The 24,106-nt window shown below is 37.0% G+C and overlaps 2 protein-coding genes and 1 long non-coding RNA gene across 5 annotated transcripts; 1 reads left to right on the top strand and 2 right to left on the bottom strand.

The window, feature by feature from the left end:
- Positions 1-4,482: 4,482 nt before the first annotated feature.
- On the bottom strand, positions 4,483-8,511 carry LOC118434248. The gene is made up of 2 exons (XR_004833861.1): positions 4,773-8,511; positions 4,483-4,688 (listed from the first exon to the last, which is right to left on the bottom strand). It is a non-coding gene; the product is annotated as an uncharacterized LOC118434248 (long non-coding RNA).
- A 3,233-nt stretch (positions 8,512-11,744) lies between these two features.
- LOC118434470 lies at positions 11,745-16,920 on the bottom strand. 3 transcript variants are annotated; one of them, XM_035848099.1, is made up of 4 exons: positions 16,299-16,920; positions 15,846-16,057; positions 14,981-15,785; positions 11,745-13,148 (listed from the first exon to the last, which is right to left on the bottom strand). In XM_035848099.1, the coding sequence occupies exons 1-3, from the start codon at positions 16,322-16,324 to the stop codon at positions 14,983-14,985; spliced, it is 1,041 nt and encodes a 346-aa protein (XP_035703992.1). In that variant the 5' UTR covers positions 16,325-16,920; the 3' UTR covers positions 11,745-13,148; positions 14,981-14,982. The 3 variants fall into 3 exon arrangements, with proteins under 3 accessions (XP_035703992.1, XP_035703991.1, XP_035703993.1); XM_035848098.1 differs by having other exon boundaries at positions 11,745-15,785; XM_035848100.1 differs by lacking the exons at positions 14,981-15,785; positions 15,846-16,057.
- A 633-nt stretch (positions 16,921-17,553) lies between these two features.
- Positions 17,554-21,564, top strand: LOC110842883 (leukotriene A-4 hydrolase). The gene is made up of 18 exons (XM_022088737.2): positions 17,554-17,881; positions 17,959-18,029; positions 18,128-18,172; positions 18,242-18,378; positions 18,488-18,608; positions 18,870-18,938; positions 19,038-19,303; positions 19,387-19,415; positions 19,504-19,530; positions 19,610-19,650; positions 19,718-19,748; positions 19,851-19,917; positions 19,978-20,046; positions 20,143-20,330; positions 20,433-20,616; positions 20,714-20,944; positions 21,073-21,156; positions 21,268-21,564. The coding sequence occupies exons 1-18, from the start codon at positions 17,827-17,829 to the stop codon at positions 21,401-21,403; spliced, it is 1,851 nt and encodes a 616-aa protein (XP_021944429.1). The 5' UTR covers positions 17,554-17,826; the 3' UTR covers positions 21,404-21,564.
- Positions 21,565-24,106: the final 2,542 nt, after the last annotated feature.

Here is a 24,106-nt window from a genome sequence, read left to right as displayed (position 1 = left end):
CTTTGTCACAGAAACACGCCATATCTAATTCTCATCGTCAACGCAAGAAATTCAAAACCAAACGGTTTCCTAATACGGTTTGACAATGAACACAACTAATGTACACTCATTAGACTAAATATTTCTTGGCTCAACGTTTTCACCCAACAGCTTGCTTATCTACGTGCACAGGTATATCGTTTTCATCATTAGATGGTCTGCTAGGTGAAATTGATACAAAAACTGCCAAATTGTTAAAAATGCACACAAGTTTCACAACAAAGTCATAAAGCATCTAGAATGTCATAATGTCTCAAAGCAAAACAGATACAATCATTCCCGTCGTCTAATTCTTATTTATTTATTGTAATGTACTTATACATACTTACATGTAATTAAGCTCCATTGCTTTTTTACCATCAAATATATTTCATGCACGAACGCCAACGAAGTAGAAGATAGAAACAAGCAATAGATATCTCTTAATTCAATGTGACAAAATCAAATAACAGTAAATTTACTGAAGGAGGGTGCGTGGGATGCGAGTATCGTGAACTCCTCGAAAATTTATCTTGATCAAATCCAAGACAATTTTATAGGCAATAACTTCTCAATTATTAGTTATGCATGTTCATTTTGTCATTACCATGTTACGAATTGCATGCATGAGGCGGGGATACAACGACAAAACGAGATCCAAGGTCTAGTTTAGGGTTCTCCTGTTTCAGCACGTGTGCGATGTGACCTTTGCTCTTCCGCTAAAATCTAATCTAATCAGAGAAATAGAACTGGCAGTCTGAAAAATACAAGATATTCAAAATATTGCAACTTCCTACTATTTCATTTCATAAAACTGACTATATCTACTGGCGTAGAAGGTTTAAAATTAATTCTATGTATGTATGCATGAGGTAAATTCATACTTTTTGCTATAAATAGCACTGGTTCTAGTTTCTGTTTGAATTCAAATATTTTCCACCAAAGTAATAACTAAAGTAATCATTAGTTAGTAATGAGCCAACGGGCAATGTCAGACTTAATTTTCCAACTGATGATTAATTCTTAATATTTCTTAAGCATTTGGTTTTCTCTTGTCGCTGCCATTACACATAGCAACCAAGCTACTACCCACTCACGTCGGAGAACGAAGCCACAAGATGGGAAATTAGGAAATTAAGTGGTGCCTTTGAATTTCCAAGGCCCATGTTCACTTATGCTCCAGTGCCCTTGAACAACTGCAGAGTTTCAAGTTCGGGTAGTTCCAGCACACTTTCCTTTGTCGAAGAAGAGGACGAAATTCCGTGGAAACTTTCCCACTTTCATTCTCAAGAACAGCATAGCAGAGTTACCTCACGAGAACTCCTTATTTCCAACTCTCCGTTCGTCCATGTTCTGCATGCGCATCGGTTGTGGTTTTCATTTAGACAAGATTTAGCTCAACACCTTACTACTCGTGTTTCACTAATTTACTCCGAGCAGTACGTGCCTTTATGACATGCGACAACGTCTCTTGTCCATATTAGACCAATTACCAAGATTAGTTAGTTTGTTGAACAATGCTCTATTTTGCCCTTTCATGTAATTAGTGAGGTTAATGGAAAAGTTGCAATGCAATTCTCATGCAACTTAATTTCCCACACGGTGCATAATAAGATAACGAAAGAATTGCACTGTTATGCGGTGGCACTTCATTCATATTTGTCGGCTATGCATACGTATGAAGCACTTTTAGCATTATATTTGAAGCACTCGGCTTTAGACATAGTTGCACATTGTGGTTCAACACCGAATCTTTGGAGAATTTGGTTTGGATCCAAAATGTGACTCAGAATAATAGGGTGCCCTGTGAACAGTCGTGCCAAGACACAAGCAGATGACGATGATGACCGTCTTCAGATTGTGACATGAAAAGACTTTGAGCTATCAATCATTTGCAAGAGATGGACAATGGCAACATAATTGAAAATTTGAGCTTTCATAAATTACAGGGCCTTGTTCTGCATATTTCTTCCACTTCATGGTAGCTAAGTACAAGGCAGGCCAGCAATGTTGACTTTTGATGGAAAATGTCCTGAAACCACCACCACGGTTGGGTATTTATTTGGCAAAGGAGTACGGGATCAGGCCGGGATGAAATGTGGATTGCTGCGACAGAGGAGGATTGAGGAGGAGGAGACGGAGGACGAGCGAGTGGACAAAGGACAGCATATTCGTGAGTCTGGATCAAATGACACAACCATGTCACGGAACTTTGGAAATATTTGTCTTCTCATCTCCTCTGGTCGTCCGAACACGCCGGCTCTATATTTATTTCAGAGGAATCCCATTTCATTCCAATCCACTAGCGACAGGAATTCGCTTTCCGTGATTTTTTTCTCTATTCGCAAATCCATTTGTCTTCTGTGGGCTATGTCATTCTTTTTTTATGCCGACTAAAATTGGAATGGTTCAAGCATCCAAGCAGCAAAGGAGCTTAAACAACTTGATATTATGTATGGAAAATACAAGCATTTGAAGCTTTTGTAGCATGTTTTTTGTTGATATGTTGCATTATCATTTTGTCATTAAATCAACAAGCATACAAATTATTTATTGGTTAAAAATGAAACTGGAAAGTTTTAAAAATAGTCCTCAAATAGACTGCTTCCGAACACTTTAATAAATAACGAGAGAATGGAAGGAAGTCATAAGCTACAAAATTATTCATTACTCTTGGGTTTCCAGTCCATATAAATAGCACTGTTCAATTAATTAATTATAACACTGATAACACCCAGCAAAGGTTAAATGCGTGTAATGCAACAAATGACGTCAGTCAGAACAGTGATAAATACTTTATTCGCTCTTTGGTCTCTTTTGAAGATGGAGGAAATGTATTAAATGCAACAATAATTCCCATCGCTGTCACCTTTTCACTATCACGAAATGAATTTTGGTTCAAAACTGGAGACGACGAATTTCAAACAAGCGATATGCATGGTCTACTTCTGTTCTTATTTAATGTCGTATTGTAATTTAGGTTGCTGCATAATTTTACGATGGGCAAAGTGGTGTACAAATGTATCGAGGGAGTCAACAGTCAACACAGTTATTCCACCACGGCTGGTTTTTTATGCCTTTCTCCTTGTCAATCAATTTGATTTTGTTGGCTGATAGTCATGAATTGATATGGATATTATCATCATCTCCATCAATTACGAGAGCGAGATGAGTGGCTCAAGTCTACCAAACGAACCCTGGTCGGATATGTAGATGCTATTCCTTCGTGCTTACTACATGCAACTTGTTATCCTGCATGGTTTCCCCTGTTGAGGGAACAAATAATTTTGATACTCGCATCCTCTTCTTGCATGCGATGTTGATGTAGAAATGATCTATCGAATCTTGAATAAATTGAGTATGAAATCATAAAACGACGTTCGATCTCTTGGATGCATTCCCATTTTTTATTTTGCAGGAGGTTCTCTTCCTATGCCATGTAACTCAAGTTTTGAATGAGGACCCCATGCAGCGATTTGAACTTACTTAATGAGACGATTACTCTTCACACACAGGATATAATTTGACGCTTCCAATGTAAATTCGAAACTGCCTGGTGATGAACCAGTAATATTGTATTTATTGCTTCACTGCGGCTGCTAATTTTTATAAACGTACTCTGGCGAGCTGAGCATTTATTGCTGTACGTCTGACCATTTTATGATTAAGTTGCTCATTTAATGCTGTGGTCAACAACACGGGATGAGAGATAAAGTCAGGATTGAAAAATATTGAGTTATTTTAAATTAGAAGATTAATCACTCAATCAGCATGCCACCGGGTTCTGTAAAAATTACTCCATCCATACTACGCAATCCCGGCCAGACGACTACTACAATTTAATGGCAAGAACAAGTGCTTGTGAGGCCAATTACTTTTTATTCATGCTGAAATGAAGGGTGGTCGACGACTACTTCGTTAACTTGATGATGATTCATTTTACTTACTGCAGTGAACTTGTAATAAAAACGCGAGGCAATGTAACACATAGAACATATATTTATCCTCTTACCTTCGCATATTTAAAACCTGGATGCAATCCCGTGTACGTATAGTTTCACATGGAAAGTGTGGACCAATATAATATGAGACATATATAAAGTTCCTTGCGGCGAGAAATGTCAACGTAAGCAGATTTTATAGCCATAATGCGGTAATACATATTGCAATTTTAGACAATTTTGCCATTTTCACGTGACCCAAGTACGTATTGCACGCTTTTTAGGAGCAGCGATGTACCATTATGAAAGCTCATGTATCAGATTTATCTTTTTTGTTCTCGTACCCCTTCAAACTATGCAACCGTGTGCTGCGTTTTTGTAGTGTACCCGATCCAATTTTGTTAGCTTTACTACAAGAAAGTAATTGGAGTGCAACTTCACTGCAAATCACACACTCTAAATCTTCCAAAAAAGTCAGTGTCTTTGAACCCGTGACTTTATGAATATTTGGCTGATTTAAATCTTGAGCATCATTTCGTTACATTTTATTTATTTCTGAAGCATGCCTTCGTAAAAATTTGCGAACTACTACCTTCACATACGAGTACTGATATATATTATTCAAGGACAAGCTGTTCGTAATTGTATACACATGGAATATAGAAATATAGCTGGATTTGTGCTCGTAGGATTGGAAGTAATCTCATTTTACAAATGAGTCTACAGGGTCTGGGGAAAGTTAATTCAAGAAATTATGGGTTAATTATGGCTCCATTATATTAACTGGAGAAATATTCGCATAAAACAAGATACCTGAACGTGGAGCTCATCCCTGCAGGTGCATTTAACCTCATTATTTCTCCAGTACCAGGCCTTCTGAGAGGTTCATTTGTGGAAGTAATGTTTGTTGCTCATCTCATTTCATCTCCTCGTCGCTCCGATCTGCAGACCACACCACGTCATTCCAACGACAACGACGAAGGCGACCTACCAAAAACAACATGGGTTCGGAGACATTCTTTGTCTTCGCCTACCTGAGCATAGTTAATGATGTCATGAGCGAGAAGAAAAGCCATAAATTCCGACAAGGGGCCCAGATCATTTGAAACAACCAAAGTGGTGTCTATTCCGACTTTATTTGACAACGTGTAACTAAATGATGATCATTAAGTCAATGTGCTCAAGCACAACCAGCTCAACCTTTGAAGTAAGCATTTAATGTATGTATATATATATCAGTTATGTATCATTACCTCAGTTGCGACTGCATATAATTTTTCATCCGTGCTGTAGGTCTCATTTTGTGCAGGCAGCGTGAACTTAATCCGTAAGTATCATTTATAATGATAACGATGCCGTGCTTTGTGCGCTCATCCCAAATTTTAACAAGACTTTGACACAGCATGCAATACCAATTCATTAATCTAGCAATCAACAAATTGACGACACGATCAGTATATGTATGAATGGACAGCCGTTCATATTCCGCGGCGCTCTGCCATTAAAATATGGTTACAACTTGTAACTTACAAGTATGAAGTATGATTTAGTTGATTGTTGATCGTATTCATATGCACCTAATTTTTGAACATGTGGTTAGGTGGTCCAATCAACTTTGGCTTCATGAGCGTTTCACAGCCAAAATATATAACAACAAAAAAGTCAGAAGATATAGCAGTTCGGCATATTGCACGTCAAAGAATTAACTGAGGGATGCGCACATAATTGTGGTGTAATTAGAATTCATTACACCAGAAATCCAGTTCTGCATGCATGGGCTGCTGATGGGTGAATAATGAACGAGTGCCCTAGAGTCAAGAGCTTAATCAAGGAAATCATATCGCACTCGGGCGAGTGTTCATTAAATTTATTTTATGGAATTTTCCACCTCTTGATTTTGCTGTGAGAGTACATTTGAGTCAGGTAGAAAGAAGGACTTTTAAACTGCATTCCCATAAAATTGTAACTTTTGTGCAACCATAAGGTATAACAAATGTATGTGGCAGCGTTGGTCGGGTGGATAAACAAAATCGCTGCTGCCCTTTGATCTTGGGCCACCCTAATTATTTCTGATTCAGGGAGAACTTTTCTCCTCTCTCCTCGTGGTGGACCTGCTGAAACTACCTTCTCTCTAAAGCAAATTAAGCATTTAGGCTTTTGTCTTGTGAGAAAAAAGCGAACTGTCGAATCAAAAAGTGACCACAGTAATTGGTGTAATTGCTTTAAATGTTCTTGACCAGGTCAGACGAAATTTGGGTGAGTGAATACCTGAAGCAGATGTAATGATGGGGGTCCAACTCAATTAGGTCGTATCACACCTCTCAATGTTCATAATTTTCAAATCATTCCCTTCTCAAATGCAGGCTTGTGTTATTTGATAACTGTTTTTTTTGGAAATAACTCCATCAACGATAATTTTCACAAATACTTGTCATTAAACTATTAGCGGCGCCTTTGACAGATAAATCAGGAATGCCACACGAACGAAACAGTACTTGCTGACATCATACACAAGACGCGGTGTGGTTACTATTTCTCTTTACGGGCAAATCTTAAACTTTTCACTGAAATTGTGTTTAATTCCATGCACATATTTTTACAAGCTATTTTGCAACTAAAAAGGTTAACAATGATCTATAATTTGTATACCCCAGCTGGAAGGTTCATTATTATTTATAGTGGTGGTATTAATCTTGCACTATTTTGCAGACTAAATTATTAAAAAATATGCGATTCAAGAACGGTCAAACGTACAACAAACAAGTTCCAAGCGTCATCATTTTCTGGAACTTTATCTCCTATCATAAGTCCCAGAAAAAGAGTTAAACAAAGATTTTGAGAAGAATTCTGGCCTATTTTGTTTTATTTTTTTGCAGATATTCGTATATAAATTATTTGCTTTATAATTATTTTTTGAGTAGATCGTGCAAACCTGAATGAAACTTGTTCCAAAAACAGTTTTCGACATCATTATGAATAAAATTATTTATACCTTCACGAGGATAATAGAAACAGACAGAATGACCTCCAGGTTAATTGGGAGAGTGAGAACTTGCATTTGAACTTCAAAAAAAGAAGAAATTTTAAAAATTATTTACCAGCCTCAATTTCTCAAATAATATTATATAATAATATAAATATTATGAATTTGTTGATATCTTTTTGTGACTGACAACTGACATTTATTGTAGTAGAATTATTGAGAATATTGGTTAAACAAAACATTCAGCAAGTCTCTGAACTGAATGTGGTCGTCCTTACATAAATGCCTATTTATGTATATGTATGTATATAAATAACTGTATGTACTCGCTAGTCGGTTTAGTGTTCACTTACGAACCACGTTTGGTTCAATTTATAACAAACGGAAAACTTTAGTACGCCTGTTAAAAGTTCAAGTTTAAAATTTGAATAGAATCTCATTTGCATAAGAACTGATGAGGCACTGAAGTTTTAAGTGGAGAGTAGGCGAAAAGACAAATATTTAGATTCTTTGGTCAATCAAATAGCTTAACAAACGAGCAAACCAAATTTTCTCAGACTAATAGATTCAGGTGTTTCTCTCCTTGTATTTTGAGAGATTTGAAAACTCTTGTCTCTGTTTCTTTATTCTTTGCTCAAGTTATTGACTTGGCTGAAGGAACAAAAGGTTAAATTTATTATTGCAAAATATTCAAGTAAGTTAGGTTAAGTTGTTTAGAAAAATAATAAACACTTTTGAGTGGAGGAGTAGATATATGAAAGTACATTTTGGCCCACAAAGTAAACCACTTGCTTTATTTTAACGAATTTGTAATGAGATGAAGGAATAAAGCTGCCTATGACAGAATTATCTTTGAAACTACAGCCAGTAAAGGGCAAATCCTTTCATGCCATAAAATCTATTCCTACTCTAAATCCCCTCGATCCTTCTCCTTCCTTCCTGTGAACTGATTTCCAGATAATCGACATCAATTTACTCTGAATTTCTATTTGAACAATGTAATTGACATTGTGAAATCAGAAACAATGGTCGTTATCCGAGCAGATAGAACGCCTACACATTAATCACTGGAAACCACAACGCACACGGCGAAAAGTCCAGATTGTGACTTGGCCTACACCTACTCAACCTCCACGAAGAAGTTGCCGTGGTGGTGACTGAATTGACTTGAAGACACAAAGTAATGAATAACAATCGAAGGAAAGGCTGGTCTTCCAGAGAGTGGTGCATAGCAAGTCGTCCTCGCTGGAGATGACCCACTACCAATCCAATTGGGCTGAGCTGATGTACTTTCGCCCAAGATGTGTCTTTGATTGGAGATAATCCAACAACAATGGGGCAGAAGAAATACTTTATTTCGTTTATATACCCTTCCTTCAAATGTCCTTAACTTAAGTACGGCTTAAGTAAGCATTCTAAAGTTCAAAAGGAAAGACAGCAGCAGCTCTTATGCCAACAACTTTAATGTACATCTACTTATGTATATATGTAAAAGTCGGTCAACTATATGCAAACGTATTTACCTAAATATAACTACGCTTTTGTATTAAGATATTTAAGACTGTTTTCTGTGTGTACATATTTCTTACATTAAATAACTCGTACTGTTGCAACATATGTAAATTAATTAAACGTTTTTAAAAGAACAGCAATAAATGTACATATGCATTTATACATCATTCTGTACTGTACAACATATTCAACTCCGAACGTATGTACTTATGCACATCTTATTGCATCTCAAATGGAATAATGAATTTGGACCACACCATATCACACCCAACGCTTCATTAGTCACCTTCATTAGACAAGTTTAAGGTAAATTTTACAACCAAGCACATCAACGAATTGCCCAATCCCACCCAAACTAAGTGGATTAAATTGTACTTAAATGTCGGCATTGTTAAAATGTTGATTGACGACGTAAAGATTGTTTGGCCGAAATCAGACAGAATCTTGTTCAAAAGGCAGTAAGAAGACATTTTGCTTGTTGGCTGGCGAGCTAGGTGACACAATGTCGACTTTTTATTATAATTGCTTTAATGGGGAGTTTTAGAAAGCTTGAAACTTTGCGAGGTGCAATAAAGGGGGAAGTACTCTAAAAAAGCATAATTATTCAGGGTCAAATAAATCCTATGGAGCAAAATTGATACAGGCAAAACTCAAAGCTGAGGAAATTACTAAAATCCTTCATAAATAGCGTGTCCATGAAAATCATGAAACTTTAGGCAGACCAGCCCAAAAACTAAGTGGAAGAAGAATCATTTATCATAAGGCACATAATGTTTTGACCTGCTTTGCTTTGCTTTGCTTTGGTGGAAAGTTGTAGTGCAGCTACTAATAATTACAACACAACAACTGCGATTACTTTGGTCATGGTTGATCACCCAACTTCTCGATTTAACAAACTATTACTCAAAATAAAGCTGCATACGCATACATACACATTTACTGCATAATGCTTCTTAACGTACGAACCACGGATACGAATTCAGACCAAGTTCCCCACAAGTAATACGTAATATTATTACGTGTAATTCCGCATCGGAGGAATGGGCCAACCAGCGAAGGAAAGCTAAACCATATTTTCCGAATTATCCTAGCTTAAGGGTTTCTTTAATTCCATGTGAAATATGGGCAACGTGGATTTATGTTCATGCACTTATTAACCTGACCAAGTTTAAATCTTTGTGGATGTGTACTAACCATATCAGACATGCCATAATGATAATCACATTGTTGACCATATCGTGCTTTACCAATGCTTGGTGGCTCTCTGCCCTGTCGGAGTCAAGTCTTTGCTAGCTTTGCACTTTAATTTCCCTTCAAAACAAGATTTATGCAATGGATGGAGGAGAGGCATAATGTATACGCGTCCAGAGCAAATACATTCCAAGCTTCTATACACATTCATCTCTTTTCAGTTGAAGAGAAAGCATAAATCTGCTCAAACTGCGCAGAAATTAATTCTTACTCGTTGTCATTATGCTAAGGACAAAGCGTTTTGAGGTCATAAAACAAGGAAAATATTCATTTCCAACCCAAGTGAAAAATACGCTTATATTTATGCAGTCTAGATTCAATGCGTGGAATTTCTCCTATGCATCTCATATGATAAATGTACATACACAATCCAGTTTTATCAATCAGGATGCTGTTCCAGGTAATAATATAAACTCGTAGATTATTGATTGAGATTAATAAATTCAGTTTGAAATGCATATACTTTAAAGAAGACGAGATCCACCAATCTACTTACTTGGATGGGCTGAGATAGGAACTGGAATCAAGTGCAAGAGTACAATGTAATTCAGGGTGTCTCCCAATCTAATCTGAGATATGAAATGAAACAGACAGGCAGACAGGGTGGGTGAAACTAACCAAGAAGTTGCCAACATGCCAATAAAACTGCAATAACTTAACAACTTTTTGAGAACATAATACATTGTCAATCCAGACTTCCAGACATGAGGCACCAGCTAGGAAATTGGAGGCATGAGGTAATCATTTGCTCGGCAATTTTTTGTACAACTGCAGTATCATCATCAATGTACATACAGATATACAACATATCAGTTGAGTTGGACCATCCCATTTCTTGCTATTAATAAATGCAAAGCTACGAATATTAGAAAATGCATTTCATGATACAGATTACTTATCAAGTGGTCCGGGAATATTAAAATGAAGCGAGTTTTAAATATATGCGCGTCCTAAATATTTGAATGCAAATCGATTAAATTAAATCTATTCACTGTCCACTATTTAAGAAAGGTGCAAACTAAAAAATAATACGCACACATACGTATAAACTTAAAATATATACACCTAGAAAATTCAATTCAGTTGCAGTAATGGTAGATGCACTTCTTGAAGAACCACAAGCTCATAAACTTCTGGGAACAAAAGAGCATCACGTCTCGTAATTCGTTTTTGAAACTTGAATAGAATTAAATGTATCGAAGTGCTTGAATTAAGTGTTTTCTTACTCCCTGTTTAATTTCATGTGAAGCTCACTCAATAATAGAAATATGACCAACTGTTCATATGCTTAATATAAGAGTGTAGCATGTAAGTATGGATATGCATAATGGCTGAAGAAAAGATATTGGGGCTGAAGGGTTGGGAGTAACCTGATTTCAATGTCCGAGTTAGCAGATTTATTGGACATTTGGCTGCAGCAATCTTGAACAAGGTGCGCAACAACAACATCAAATCTAATCTTCACAGTTCATAAGTTCTCCTGCCTTCTTTCTTCTTGAAGTAAAGGGAGAGGAAGACGAAGAATGTGGAGACTCTGCAGACAAGGGAACAAGACAATTTTGAGCACTATTCAATCTGCAGGTACACCATTTAGGATAAGGATTGGGTGAGACTGAAAAACTGTGACTTGGAGTGAATGGATGATGCTTCGTCAGCATCAGTGTTTTCATAAGGTGGCTCAAAGTACCTACTTCAATCTCATTCCATCCCAGTCGCCGTGTGTGAGTACGATTTCTTATTCTTTCTTTCGGCAAAGTGGTCAGCCAGCCACCACAACGCCCGTAACACAATAATGACGACCCACCGACCCGACCCTGGCCTGAGGGACTCGATTATTGGCTCGCCTCACACATTCACAACTTTTATCATGCCAGCAGACAATACTGGACCACGATCTTGATCTTCAGAATCCAAGAACCTTTTCTGATACAATAATACATAAATAACCAGGATTTTCTCAGTCCATTTCAGTTCTAATATGCATAAAATTCCAATACGCAATACGCAATAATTGATAATTATCCGAGGACGGCGCGAAGCGCCGGACGACGGATAATTGTAATTATCCGAAGTAATACGGAATCTTGAGGTATTAGTCAATTGGTAGTTGTCTCCTGACAAGCCCCAGCTCCCATCTATATAAAACACATTAAAAGAAAAGTGCCATGCATGCCCCGGGCTAGTATATCACCTCACAGTCCAAAAAACATTTTCGAATGAACAATCGGGTGGGTGGGTGAGGCGCTAATACCTCAAGATTCCGTATTACTTCGGATAATTACAATTATCCGTCGTCCGGCGCTTCGCGCCGTCCTCGGATAATTATCAATTAATCCTACAGTATACTCCATCTATCGGTATTAGTCAATTGGTAGTAATTCAAAGCTTCATGAGAAAATGCTACACAACAAGCAATTATGAATACATGTTTAAATCAACATTTATTATAACATTTATATTAAATATCATCAGCCATTCAATACAGCATTTGCAAATTCGTGTGTGTTTATAATAGGTCTACGATAATGTTTAGCAAAAACTTTGGAGTTATTACACCACCCAGCAGCTTTATAAATAGAATCAACACAAACTCCTCGTTCATGAGCTTTCGAGGTAGAAGAATGACGAAAACTATGACCTGAGTATACATTAATATTAATACCGGACTTACTTAATACTATTTTTAACCAACGACTAAGCGTATCTCGAGAAACGGCCCCATAAGGGGTTCGTGTAGAAATGAACAGTTTATCTGTTTTCCGTATCTCTTTAGTTTTAGCTAAATAACATTTCAAGGTTTTAACTACACATAAGTTAATATCTAAAAAATTAGGTAAGGATAAAATTGTCGTACTACCTGGCTTACTAGACTTTAATTTATCATAAATTACGATTTCACATGAACCACTTTTAAAATTAATATTGGGAACACTTATAGCAGATAAGGTTTGTACTCGTTGGCCTGTGGTCAGGGCCAACAAGGCCACTAATTTATGTGACAAATCAATAATATTTAATCTCGAATTCTCGCCTAAATTTTTACAAAATTGAAGCACCAAGTTAGAGTCCCATGTATTTTCATATTTTGGTTTGGGGGGTCGACTGTTTGCTACCCCTTTTAATAGGCGACACACGACGGGATGAGTCCCTATATTTTGCCCGTCAACTTTCCCTATCATTGTAGAAAGACAAGATCTCATTGAATTAATTGAGGTATACCCTAATCCGTCGTCATGAAGTTTTGCAAGAAATTCTAAAATACTATTAATTGAAGGCCTCCAAACTGGGAGATTGTTAATGGTACAGTATTCCGTCCATTTTTTAAAATTTGAAGAATATTGTTTCCAGGTAGAATCCTGGCACGATGAAAGGAGTAATTTTGTTACGTTCTCGGGGTACTGGTCGTTTTGCCACATAAAATTGCTGCCATGAGATTCATCTTCCTGCATAAAGGATGAGAAGAATCATCATATGGGGATTTTAAATCATAAGTATTTTGATGTAAAACCAAAACTTTGGATTTTAGAAGTTTCGAAAATTGAGGATACCATGTTTGAGTACACCAGTCTGGAAAAACTACAATACCAGTTGCCCTTTCATGTTTTATTTTGTTTATTGTACGCGAAATTTGAGAAAAGGGTGGAAATGCGTAAAAATATTGTGACCACCGGAAAGTGAAAGCGTCAACTATTTCGGAATTTGGATCTGGAAACCAAGACGCAAATCTGGTACATTTAGCAGAATAAGTGGTGGCAAACAGATCGATTTCGGGCGTCCCGAAGTGATCACAAATAAGATTAAAGGATTTCAGATCTAAGGAATAATCCGTCTTATCAATCTCTTCCCTGGATTGTTTGTCCGCTATATAATTCTGCGAGGATTTGATATATGATGCAAATATCCAAATATTTCTTTCCTCACACCATTGCCAAAGGATTCTAGTCCATTTTAAATTTATTTCTGAGCGACATCCCCCAAACTTATTAATGTATGCTATAGTGGTGGTATTATCACTGCGAACTAGAATATTGCAATCAGATGAACTCGAGCATAATGATTTTAACCCATTAATCACTGCGATCAATTCTAGTGTATTTATATGAAGAAGCTTTTCGTCTGTTGACCAAAAACCTCGTGTAACTTGTGACTCAGTGTGGGCACCCCAACCAGTCGTAGACGAATCAGTGGTCAACGTCAAGACAAAGCTGTCCGATCTTATAGTTTCAAATGAATTTGGCAACTTTCTCTGCCACCACTGAATGTCTGCTCGACATTGTGCATTTATTGTGCATTTTCCATTATAATCGCCACTGCATTGAATTAATGCTGCATTTCTCAGCAATTCTAAGCGTCTTATGTAAGTACTCGAATAACGTATAGCAGGACTAGCTGCTACCAGATTCCCTACCAATTTAGCTAACTCTTGAATCTTAATTGTCTCCTTTTGTAAAACTTTCAAAATAATGTCATTAATTTTAGTCACCTTGCGTGCAGGTAACGAAATTTGCATGAGTTTCGAGTTGTAAACAAAACCCAAGTATTCAACTACTTGACTTGGCATTAATTTAGATTTTTTCTCATTAATTGTGAAACCCAACCAAGTCAATAAACATTTAGTTGACCTTATATTCCTTAAACATTCCGATTTGTTTCCACCTATTAGAAGTAAATCATCAAGGTATTGATTAGAAATAAACTTTCTCTTTCTTAATAATGCCATTATTGGTCTAAATATCTTAGTAAAAAGTCTTGGAGCACATGAAATTCCAAAGGCAAGGCAAGTAAATTGGTACAAAATACCTTCAAATTCAAATCTTAAAAATATTTGATCATCTGGGTGCACCGGAATGGCATGATAAGCATCCGTTAGGTCTAAAGTTGCCATCCAACAATTGTTTTCTATAATACTAATAACTGATTTTAAATTTTCCATTTTAAAATGAGGAGATAGAATATACTCATTCAAAGATTTAAGATTGATCACTAATCTGTAAGAATTTGGCTCCTTCTTTGGGACAAGAAATATTCTTGAAACAAATTGACCTTCGCAAGGCAACACTTTAACAACTGCACCAGTATCTAATAAAGTTTGTACACATTTTCTAGCATATGGTAACTCTACCTCAGAAAATCGAAATGGCTCTGGTGCATTACTTTGGCATGGAATACTCACAAATGGTATGCGAAAATTTTCGATTGCCTCTAGAATTTCCTTGTCTTTCGTATTTTTCTCCCAATTTTTTAAATATAAACTTAATTTTCTTGCCCTGCTTACATTTACTGCGATCGACTCGGTGGTCTCCATTGAGGTCGCAGCATCGATCCTCTTGGGTTGAATTGCGTGAAGTTTTGTCTGTGATTGAATCGCGGGCCCCCTCGGCTGTAGGAGGCCCGATTGTAGTTTAAATATGTACCTCTTGAGGAATTAGTGAAAGTATTTTGGGGTCTGTTTGAAAAACGGGAAAATCCTCTCCGGTTTGTGGACGTCCTGATAACAGTGGCAGCTGCTCTGGCGGCCTTGATGGTGTCACAAACATTGTCTCCAAATAGTAACTCCGGTGTTGATGGCGTGTTGCACACTGCCACAATTTCAGTGCTTAATGCAGGCTTAATATCCTGCTTCCGTTTCATATTGATATCTTGGCTCAATTTTGAATTCAATGTTGCAGCTTGAATAGTCAGCCTCAGAAGATCTTGACTCAACTCTGGGGGCATCTTTTTCGAATTCAACATCACTTTTTCTGCTAAATGAGCCAATGCAACAGTTGAGCTCGATAGGATTGTTAACATTTGTTGGGATTGGAAATCTCCTTGCTTTGATTTTTGAGGCAATACGGTCCAAATTTCTGGGTTTACCCTTGGAACTCCGAGAAGTTTGCAATTAGCTGGTGTAAGAAAGGGTTTCCTCAATTCTTCGATTTTCTCTTTAGATAACACTGTTTTTCCCAAATTCGAAAAAGAACTGGCCACGTTAACATGCAAATCCGGTCCAAATTCCGGTTCAATCTGACTTTCATTTAATATATCTAAGAGCTCAGATGTCGGTCCATCGTCAACGAGAGTGGAATCATCAATCACTTCTATGAACAGATATCATCTCTGAATACCTCTTATATATTAATATTCCAATATTTCCAAACCTTTTTCATGTTGGAGTAAGCTTTGCATTGTGTCGTCAACAACGTCGACTGATTTCTGTTGGCTATTATTTTGCGTACCGAGCAAAATTTCCTTAATTTGCCTAATCTCATTAGGCAGTGACTGAAGTTCAGCAATTGCTTTTGAATGAGAGGCCAAAACGGACACCTTCCTCTTTTTCGGTTTGGGCGGACCAGCGGTCACGTCATCAGCACTAACGATTATAATAACAACACATGTTCAAGTTTGACTTTTTAAGTTTTCAGTGCTTTTTAATTTTTTTTTTAATGAGGGACTACGTCCTCTCAAAAAATATATTTGAGGTAACCACGTTATCCTCTTTCTCTAGAGTGACTACGTCATCTCTGTTATGTGCGACAACGTCGTCACAAAAGTTTTTAAAAAATATATAACTCTTTGCCCTTAGGTTAAAAATAATAGCAAACATGGCTTACCTGTCCCCCTTGCCGGTTGACGACATCTTGATTTGTACAAGGTCAAATATTAAACGAATTTGTCGAAAAAATCACGAGCTAAAATTTAGTGATGTGAGCTGGGTCTGCATCAAAAAGACTGTGAGGTGATATACTAGCCCGGGGCATGCATGGCACTTTTCTTTTAATGTGTTTTATATAGATGGGAGCTGGGGCTTGTCAGGAGACAACTACCAATTGACTAATACCGATAGATGGAGTATACTGTAGGATTAATTAATGTCTAAGGGTAAAGATGAGGTATTTAAGGAAAGCCTAACACCCATGACTGCACGTCCCTCATATTTATTCTCGTGTGACTTCATAGTCACGAATTTGCTTATATTGTCTCCTTGCAAAAAAAAATATGTGAGTAAAATTCATTCGGTGGACTGTGCAGGAATCATCACAAAGTAAAGACTGCCAGGATTTCCTTTAATTCTAGAATCTGTGGTGTTTCTAGACTAAAGTTGAACATGTCAACACTTATTAAGAGCCACTTGGATGGGGATACTGGTTCGTTATTTGTACAAAAATGAAGACCAGTAGCCCAACGCGTCCAATCCATTCAAGGGTGACATCACCAGCAATGATCATCACTCGTGAAGAGACGCGTCGATAATTGAAGAATGAGGAATATCCATCTTTGTCAACAATAAGGGAATCCATATAAGGCCCTTATTATTCCTTACCAAAATTCACTAATGCGTAAGCGACAACTAATCAAAGTATCAAACAGTTGGCAAAGTATAGTTCGATCGATATGGTAGTTAACAAAGCTGATCTTAGAACGAGATATGAAGTACGATTGAGTTCTCTCGAAATTGCAAAATAAATAAGCTGATATTGTCAAGTGGCAGCTGCCGAGTAATTACTGAAAGAGAGCGACTTGTTATTCTTGCAAAAAAGTCTACACAAACGCAAAAAGAGCTTGGACCCGTTTCCCCCTGTGCAAAGGCATATGTGGGTCTTTGGCACCATGATTTTACAAGGGCACAAATTGCCAAGATAATATTTCTACCATTTTCACGTGATTTAAAACTCAGGTCGGTTTGTAAAGAAATCGCTCTCTCTCTAGTCATTCATCAATGAGAATATTGACAAAATGGGGAAATCGAGACTGGTTTCTACTTTATCATGCGAAGAGAAAGAAATGTGAATGTACCAAGTGAGACTGGGTTTAGAGAGCATAGCATACGACGTCGTCTCATGATCCCTGGCCGGCGGGAAACCGACTTGCAACATCAGTCGAGTGCAATCAGTCAACTTGTTGATTTTTGATTGCGTGATCATTTTTGTACATCTGTGCCTGAAGAGGATATCCAACTAAATTGTAAATTGATACCCACTTATCGAGGAGTTGCTGAAACTAAGCACAATTAATTGATATCTCACCACTCTGAGATAAGTCTGATTATCAGTGTAGTGTTGTTGTTAACTCGGCTTCAAAATCACTCCAAAAATTTTTACCCGTTGTCTTAGACATTTCTCTACCATCTCTCTAGCGAAAATGAGTGCTCCAAAAAGATTGAGTCCAAACGACCCAAATTCATTTTCTAATCCAGGTATGTTATGTCTTAAGTGTTTAATAGATTACAGTTTGTAAGTATTTTCACAGTAAGAATATTTTGTCGTTTCCCAGAAAATGTACGGGTTGACCATATGCATATGAAATGGAATGTTGACTTTGCAAAGAAAATAATCGGTGGGCAGGTACATTGTACATATGTAGTATATTGGTAATTGAGTTTTGGAGGTCTTCCTGGTTTTCAGTCATTTTTGCAATTTTTTAATACTCGTTCGTATTGTAGGTTACTTATCGTCTATTGCCTGTTACTCAGCCGGTGCAACAAATTGTAAGTTGATGGACGATTTGATAGACTTGCATGCATACTCTATCATCTTTTAATTCATTGTTTTCTTAGGTTTTCGACACTCGGCAACTAACGGTCAACAGTGTGAAAAGCAGTGATGGCAAAGCCTTGCTATTCAAATTGGGTGACCCAGTTTTGAATTTTGGCCAACCTTTGTCCATTGATGTTGGATCCTTGTTCAACTCGGGGTAGGTGGCTGATATTAATTTTTGATAATGAATGATATGCAACAAATTGTGGGAACATTACAAAAGTTATCAGTTGTTTAAAATTAATTGGTTACATATGTTATGCCAGATCGAGTTCGGTTGAAATCCAAGTGGACTATGAGACGAGTCCAGAGTGCAGTGCTTTGCAATGGCTGGACGCAGAACAAACTGCAGGGAAAGCGCACCCTTATGTTTTCAGCCAGTGCGAGGTGAGCAGACTTTCACTTTATTTGATTTCTCCATGCTTTTAAGTATGCCTCGTATTGTCAGTAGAGGATCAAAAGTATTTGGTACTATTTCAAATTGCAATCCTATCAAATGACAGCGTGGACATTGCATAATAAATAATAGTTACATCAGTGACTATATGATCTATATCATTTATGATGAGTGTAGTGTAATCTCATATCCCACATTCATGTATCATAACCTCTATCACCAGTAACGTTCAGAAATACTTTTTCGCGTAGATGATCCATGCCCGGTCCTTGTTGCCTTGTGTCGATACTCCATTTTCGAAATGCACGTATACGGCAGAGGTGAGACATAAGCAATTATAAAAATAGCCTATTCATCATTTATTATTGTGCCACGTTAGAACTTCTATGCTCACTGCGTTCGTATTGTCTAAAACTAAGGTGACAGTGCCAAAAGCGCTGCAAGCACTGATGAGTGCTGAGGTTTCAAAAGACATTGTCGAAGTTTCTGACAAGAAAACCAACAAGTTTGAACAGAAAGTCCCAATTCCAGCTTACCTTATTGCGATTGCTGTGGGACACATCAAAAGCAAGAAGATTGGCCCTCGTACTACGGTCTGGTCTGAACCAGAATTTGTTGATGCCTCAGCTTACGAGTTTGCTGAAACGGAGGAAATGCTCAATGCTGCAGAGCAACTCATGGGAAAGTTAGTACAAAAAATAGTTACATACGATAAAATGTATAATTATACCAAATCCATACTTATATCGGCTAAATTGAACTAAAAAGGTACGTTTGGGGAGTTTACGATATCTTGGGTAACGTTTTAATAATATTTTTCCTGCAAAGATTTATTTTTAAATAATAATTTCCAATATTGTCCAACAATATCCTCACTTTGAACAGTTCTCCCACCGTCATTTCCAATGGGAGGTATGTTTGTTTCCATATCTTTGTAACTAGTTACGTTACAAATCTATTGATAACTTGCTCTCTTTTATTCATCCTGAAGGCATGGAGAATCCCAATGTTACTTTTGCGACACCAACACTTGTGAGTATTTCATATCATTTAATTTGTAAGTACGTGATCTTGTCATTTATAATGTTGGTTGCTGTAGCTCGCTGGAGATCGAAGTTTAGCCAATGTCAGTAAGTTCATATGAAGTTTCATTCTCTATATAACACCCGTTGACGATTGATTAATATCTCAAAATTGTTTTTCATATTAAAATGCATTTAAATATTTTGTAGTTGCACATGAGATTAGTCATTCATGGACTGGGAATCTTGTAACAAACATAAATTTTGAACATTTTTGGTATTAATATTAACATTTACAATTAACGATGGCATTACTTATCACAAATATATTAAACAGGTTAAATGAGGGCTTTACTGTGTATGCCGAAAGGAAAATCATGAGCATATTGAAAGGGGAGAAATTCAGGTCGGTTTTTCTGAACTTACATACTTCTCTACATTCGATATAAAGCGTAGTATAAATGACCGTGTTGTTGAAAATTTATTATTGGTCAATTATTAGGCAATTCGAGTGCATCGGAGGATGGAAAAGTTTGACGGATTGTATCAACACAATGAAATCCGACAACCCGATGACAAAACTTGTGACGGATTTAACTGGTTTAGATCCTGATGAATTTTTCTCTGTTGTGCCCTATGAGAAAGGATCAGTGTTTCTCTACTATCTGGAGGAAAAAGTCGGAGGACCAGGTAAGAAATATTTAGAAGGAATTTCAATATGTATAATGGCTTGTTCCAGCCTGCAGTACAAACAAGAATGTGCATAAATTATGTATAATATTTCCCATCAAGCTGTCTTTGAGCCATTCTTCAAGCATTACATTCAGGAGAATCAGTTCAAATCCATCGACACTGATGTATTCAAAAAAATGTTTATTGACTATTTCACTAACAACCTCCGAATATCTGAGTTGATCAAGGATATTGACTGGGATACGTGGCTTTACACTACAGGCATGCCACCTGTAAAACCAAGGTATGTACGTGGTATATTATTAAGTTACCTAAAGTTTAGTAACGCCATTCGTAAATTTACATCATCATCATCATTGGTTTTTCTGTTTATTATAAAGTTTTGACACGAGCCTAGCGGATGTGTGTATTGAGCTAAAAAATCGATGGATGGAGTGGGACGCCGTAGAACCGTGTCCTTTCTCAAAGGGGGACTTGAGAAAATTCTTTTCTCAACAAATCACTGAATTCCTGGCCGAACTCTTGGAGGAAGAGGTCAGCCTTTCAAAGGTCCAGGCCATGCAAACCGTGTATGATTTCAATAGCTACAAGAACTGCGAAATACGATTCAGGTATTAATATTAGATCGAGGAGTTTTTTTAAGATGAGGTGTGTTAGAGGGGCAATGTGACACGTATTGAAAATATCCAGTTCTTTGCTGTCTATTTCTGTATTTATGTTTCTGTCTGTTGCGTCTCAGGTGGCTGCGACTGTGTTTGAAAGCCAAGTGGGAGGCTCAAGTGCCTCTGGTCCTCCAGTTCGTGACAGAACAAGGACGAATGAAGTGAGTCTCAACTTATGTATATCGTTTATTGCATTAATATCAAGTTGGTGGGCCATTGTCACTGTAGTTATTTTTTGTGTGTTTAACATTGTGTATTAATCTCGTATTCAGATACGTTCGACCGTTGTACAGGGAAATGTACAATTGGGAGGAGATTCGACCACGAGCGATTGATCATTTCAAGAAAACCAGGTCAAGCATGATGAGCATGTCCGCCACCATTATTGCCAAAGATTTACATTTGTAACTTGTGCGAATCAACGACAACTCATGCAACTTGTGAACAACCATTAATATTGCTTACCTACGATCCAACTTTATTCCAACTTATGTTTTAGATTTATTTACTGTAAAGTCAAAGTCTTTGGGAAACAATAAACACTGGGTCAAAAGGAAATAATGAGGAAATAATGGTTTGTGATGTGGTGACAGCATGCTCAATTTCTAATTTCTAGTTGTATGACTCACTCACTCAGAGGCAGAGCGAAAACAGCTTGAATTTTGATCATTTGATAATAATTAAATGAAACCCTTCATTAATCAACTCGGTCTGCTACGTTGTTCTTTTTGATAAATATTGTTCCGCTCTCTCAAGTTTGCGAGAACACTCGATCGATCGCATCACTTTAGTCTCACTTGACACTTCTGGGAAACATTCTGCAAAACAGCCTTTGCCATCTCAAGGGATAAATTTTTGGCTTTTTTGCAGTACCCCAAGAATCTCACATTCCCATCCTCATTTGTAAGCATCAACCTTTTTGCTGTTAGCATACTCTTCCACCAAACAACTCACCAATAAATCAAAATGGCAAATTAATTGGTGGTTTGAAATGGCAAAGTATTTACAATTCGAGTACTTAATTACAACTTGTATACACGACCACATAACCGTAGATGAAACCGACATTTGATTAATCTCACTTTTCCCCTTCTAAAGAATGAGCTACTTTTGTGTTATTTATTGTTGGTCTTAAATTTCTCGTTGATATTTGTTTGAATGTGGAATTATATTCTAACAGATTCGTCAAATGAGGATTGAATAACGTTACTTAAAAACTGAACGATTCCCAAATCTCTAGAAGTTTGGCAATTTTAATTTACAAGTGGATACAATTGTTTAATCTCAGACTTTCCCCTATTTCGACTGCATACATAATTGCATTATCAACCTTTTGTATTTACAAATATTTCTTCCTATGTTAGTTTTATCAATATGAAGAGGTTAACGGGTAAGTACGATCTTAATGCATTCATAGCAAGCAAATATGCACATACATATTTGTGAAGGTGTTGCCCTTTATTCTGATCAGATATAAAATAACACACACACATTGTTATTGGATAGAGGTGATCCTTAAATAAAATCCTATCCGTATATATGACAATGGAGCGTAATGAATGAGATACTTAGTACTTTAGCCCATGGAATTGGATGTACCATGCTACACGGCTTTAACCTTCGCATAGCATGATTCTTTAGTTATTTAATTTATTCATGAAGATACAAGTATTCAAATATTTGGTGTATTTGACAATCATTGAATGCATTGTTGAATAGTCGTCGCTGTTCTCTTGTCATCTGATAAGTCTGGCTATGGCATTAGCAAACTAAATACATGTGAATTTATGGTGTCGTATCTTTCTCTTGGTGTGGACTTGAGATTTGAATGGAATGTGATTACTGTGCATGTATCCGGTATTTATACCGTCGTCAAGTTGTGATTTGTGATGTTAGCAAGCAATGAACATGACGATACAATGACGACAAATATCGATGAATTTTGCTTGAATGTGAATTCCATTATTATTATTGTGATGTTGAAAACAGTGATGTAAAATCAGAATGTCTTGCAAAAATTGTCACTGATATATATACGGAACGGGCACACAAATACGTATACATATACGTTCATACATACGTATACGCATACATTATTATACAAATCTACGCCTACAAATGAGACTTTCCCAACGAGGTGAATGGTTAAATTATTCTAGAAACCAGAAAGTAGTGATTTTAATAAGTTTGGTTCATCAAACGACGTTGAATTGGAGTTATTTTTCTTCTATGCAGAATTTCTTTAATACAAAAACAACTCTATCCGTCTACTTTTTTAAAGTAAAGTGTATAATCAAATTTCCTGTTAATGAGGGATCACCATTTGGCGTCAGGAGGGATTCTTCTGGTAATTGAAATGTTGTTCAATCAACGCCATCACTTGACACAATGACGGAGAAGTGATTCGAAAAAGACGGCTGCAAAAAAATCTTAAATCAACAATCATTGTTTTCTTGCAACACCATGAAACTCTGTACATTTCACATGTGCAAAGTTTCTCCCCCACCAAATTTAATAACTATAAATAACGAACTAAATTACAGAAACATGCGGCGTCTATTTTTTGTCGCCCACATTTTCGGTTATTATTAAAATGCTCCGGTACATAACATATGATGATGATCATGATGATGCAAAGTTGTTCATTGAACCGAGCCACTCTTCAATATAGTGAGTTAGGCAGTCGCATGTGTGTAGTTTCGGCTCAGTAGTGGTATTGTTGCATTATGTAAAAATTCTTTTGTTATGAATGGCTGTTGATTTCCAAAAATGGAAGCATTGTTTTTTCACCTCTCATCTCTCTCTCCTTTGAACAGAATTCTCTCTCTCTCTCTACGTGCACGAGTAATTTATATTTTCAGCTCTCCCCGAAAAGGAGATATGAAGCTCTAAAGGTGTGCGGATGATGCCACCCGATCAATCGCACCCCACCAATCGCACCCCGTCTAACGCACCCCACCATTGCCACCCCAGAGCAATCGCACCCAATCATTCGCACCCCTGTAGATGCCACCCTTTATCAATCACACCCCTAGGATTATCCCACCCCCGATTTTGTGAAATTTTGACAAATTCTTAGGTACAAATAAATAAATGAGTGTAAATATGCGA

Source organism: Folsomia candida, unplaced genomic scaffold, assembly GCF_002217175.1.
Source record: "Folsomia candida strain VU population unplaced genomic scaffold, ASM221717v1 Fcan01_Sc002, whole genome shotgun sequence".
Taxonomy (NCBI): domain Eukaryota; kingdom Metazoa; phylum Arthropoda; class Collembola; order Entomobryomorpha; family Isotomidae; genus Folsomia; species Folsomia candida.
Note: the sequence above shows the minus strand (reverse complement) of the source record. Positions and strands in the feature narration are given on the sequence as shown.

Excerpts from the sequence above, each read along its gene's own strand:
- LOC118434470 (XM_035848098.1), bottom strand. The coding sequence starts at position 16,324 with ATGTCGTCAACCGGCAAGGGGGACAG. Across the intron at positions 16,058-16,298 it reads TCAACCGGCAAGGGGGACAG|TGCTGATGACGTGACCGCTG; the intron begins GTAAGCCATGTT and ends TATAATCGTTAG. Across the intron at positions 15,786-15,845 it reads CTTACTCCAACATGAAAAAG|AAGTGATTGATGATTCCACT; the intron begins GTTTGGAAATAT and ends ATCTGTTCATAG.
- LOC110842883 (XM_022088737.2), top strand. The coding sequence starts at position 17,827 with ATGAGTGCTCCAAAAAGATTGAGTCCAAACGACCCAAATTCATTTTCT. Across the intron at positions 18,030-18,127 it reads AGAAAATAATCGGTGGGCAG|GTTACTTATCGTCTATTGCC; the intron begins GTACATTGTACA and ends TTCGTATTGTAG. Across the intron at positions 19,416-19,503 it reads GGGAGTTTACGATATCTTGG|TTCTCCCACCGTCATTTCCA; the intron begins GTAACGTTTTAA and ends CACTTTGAACAG.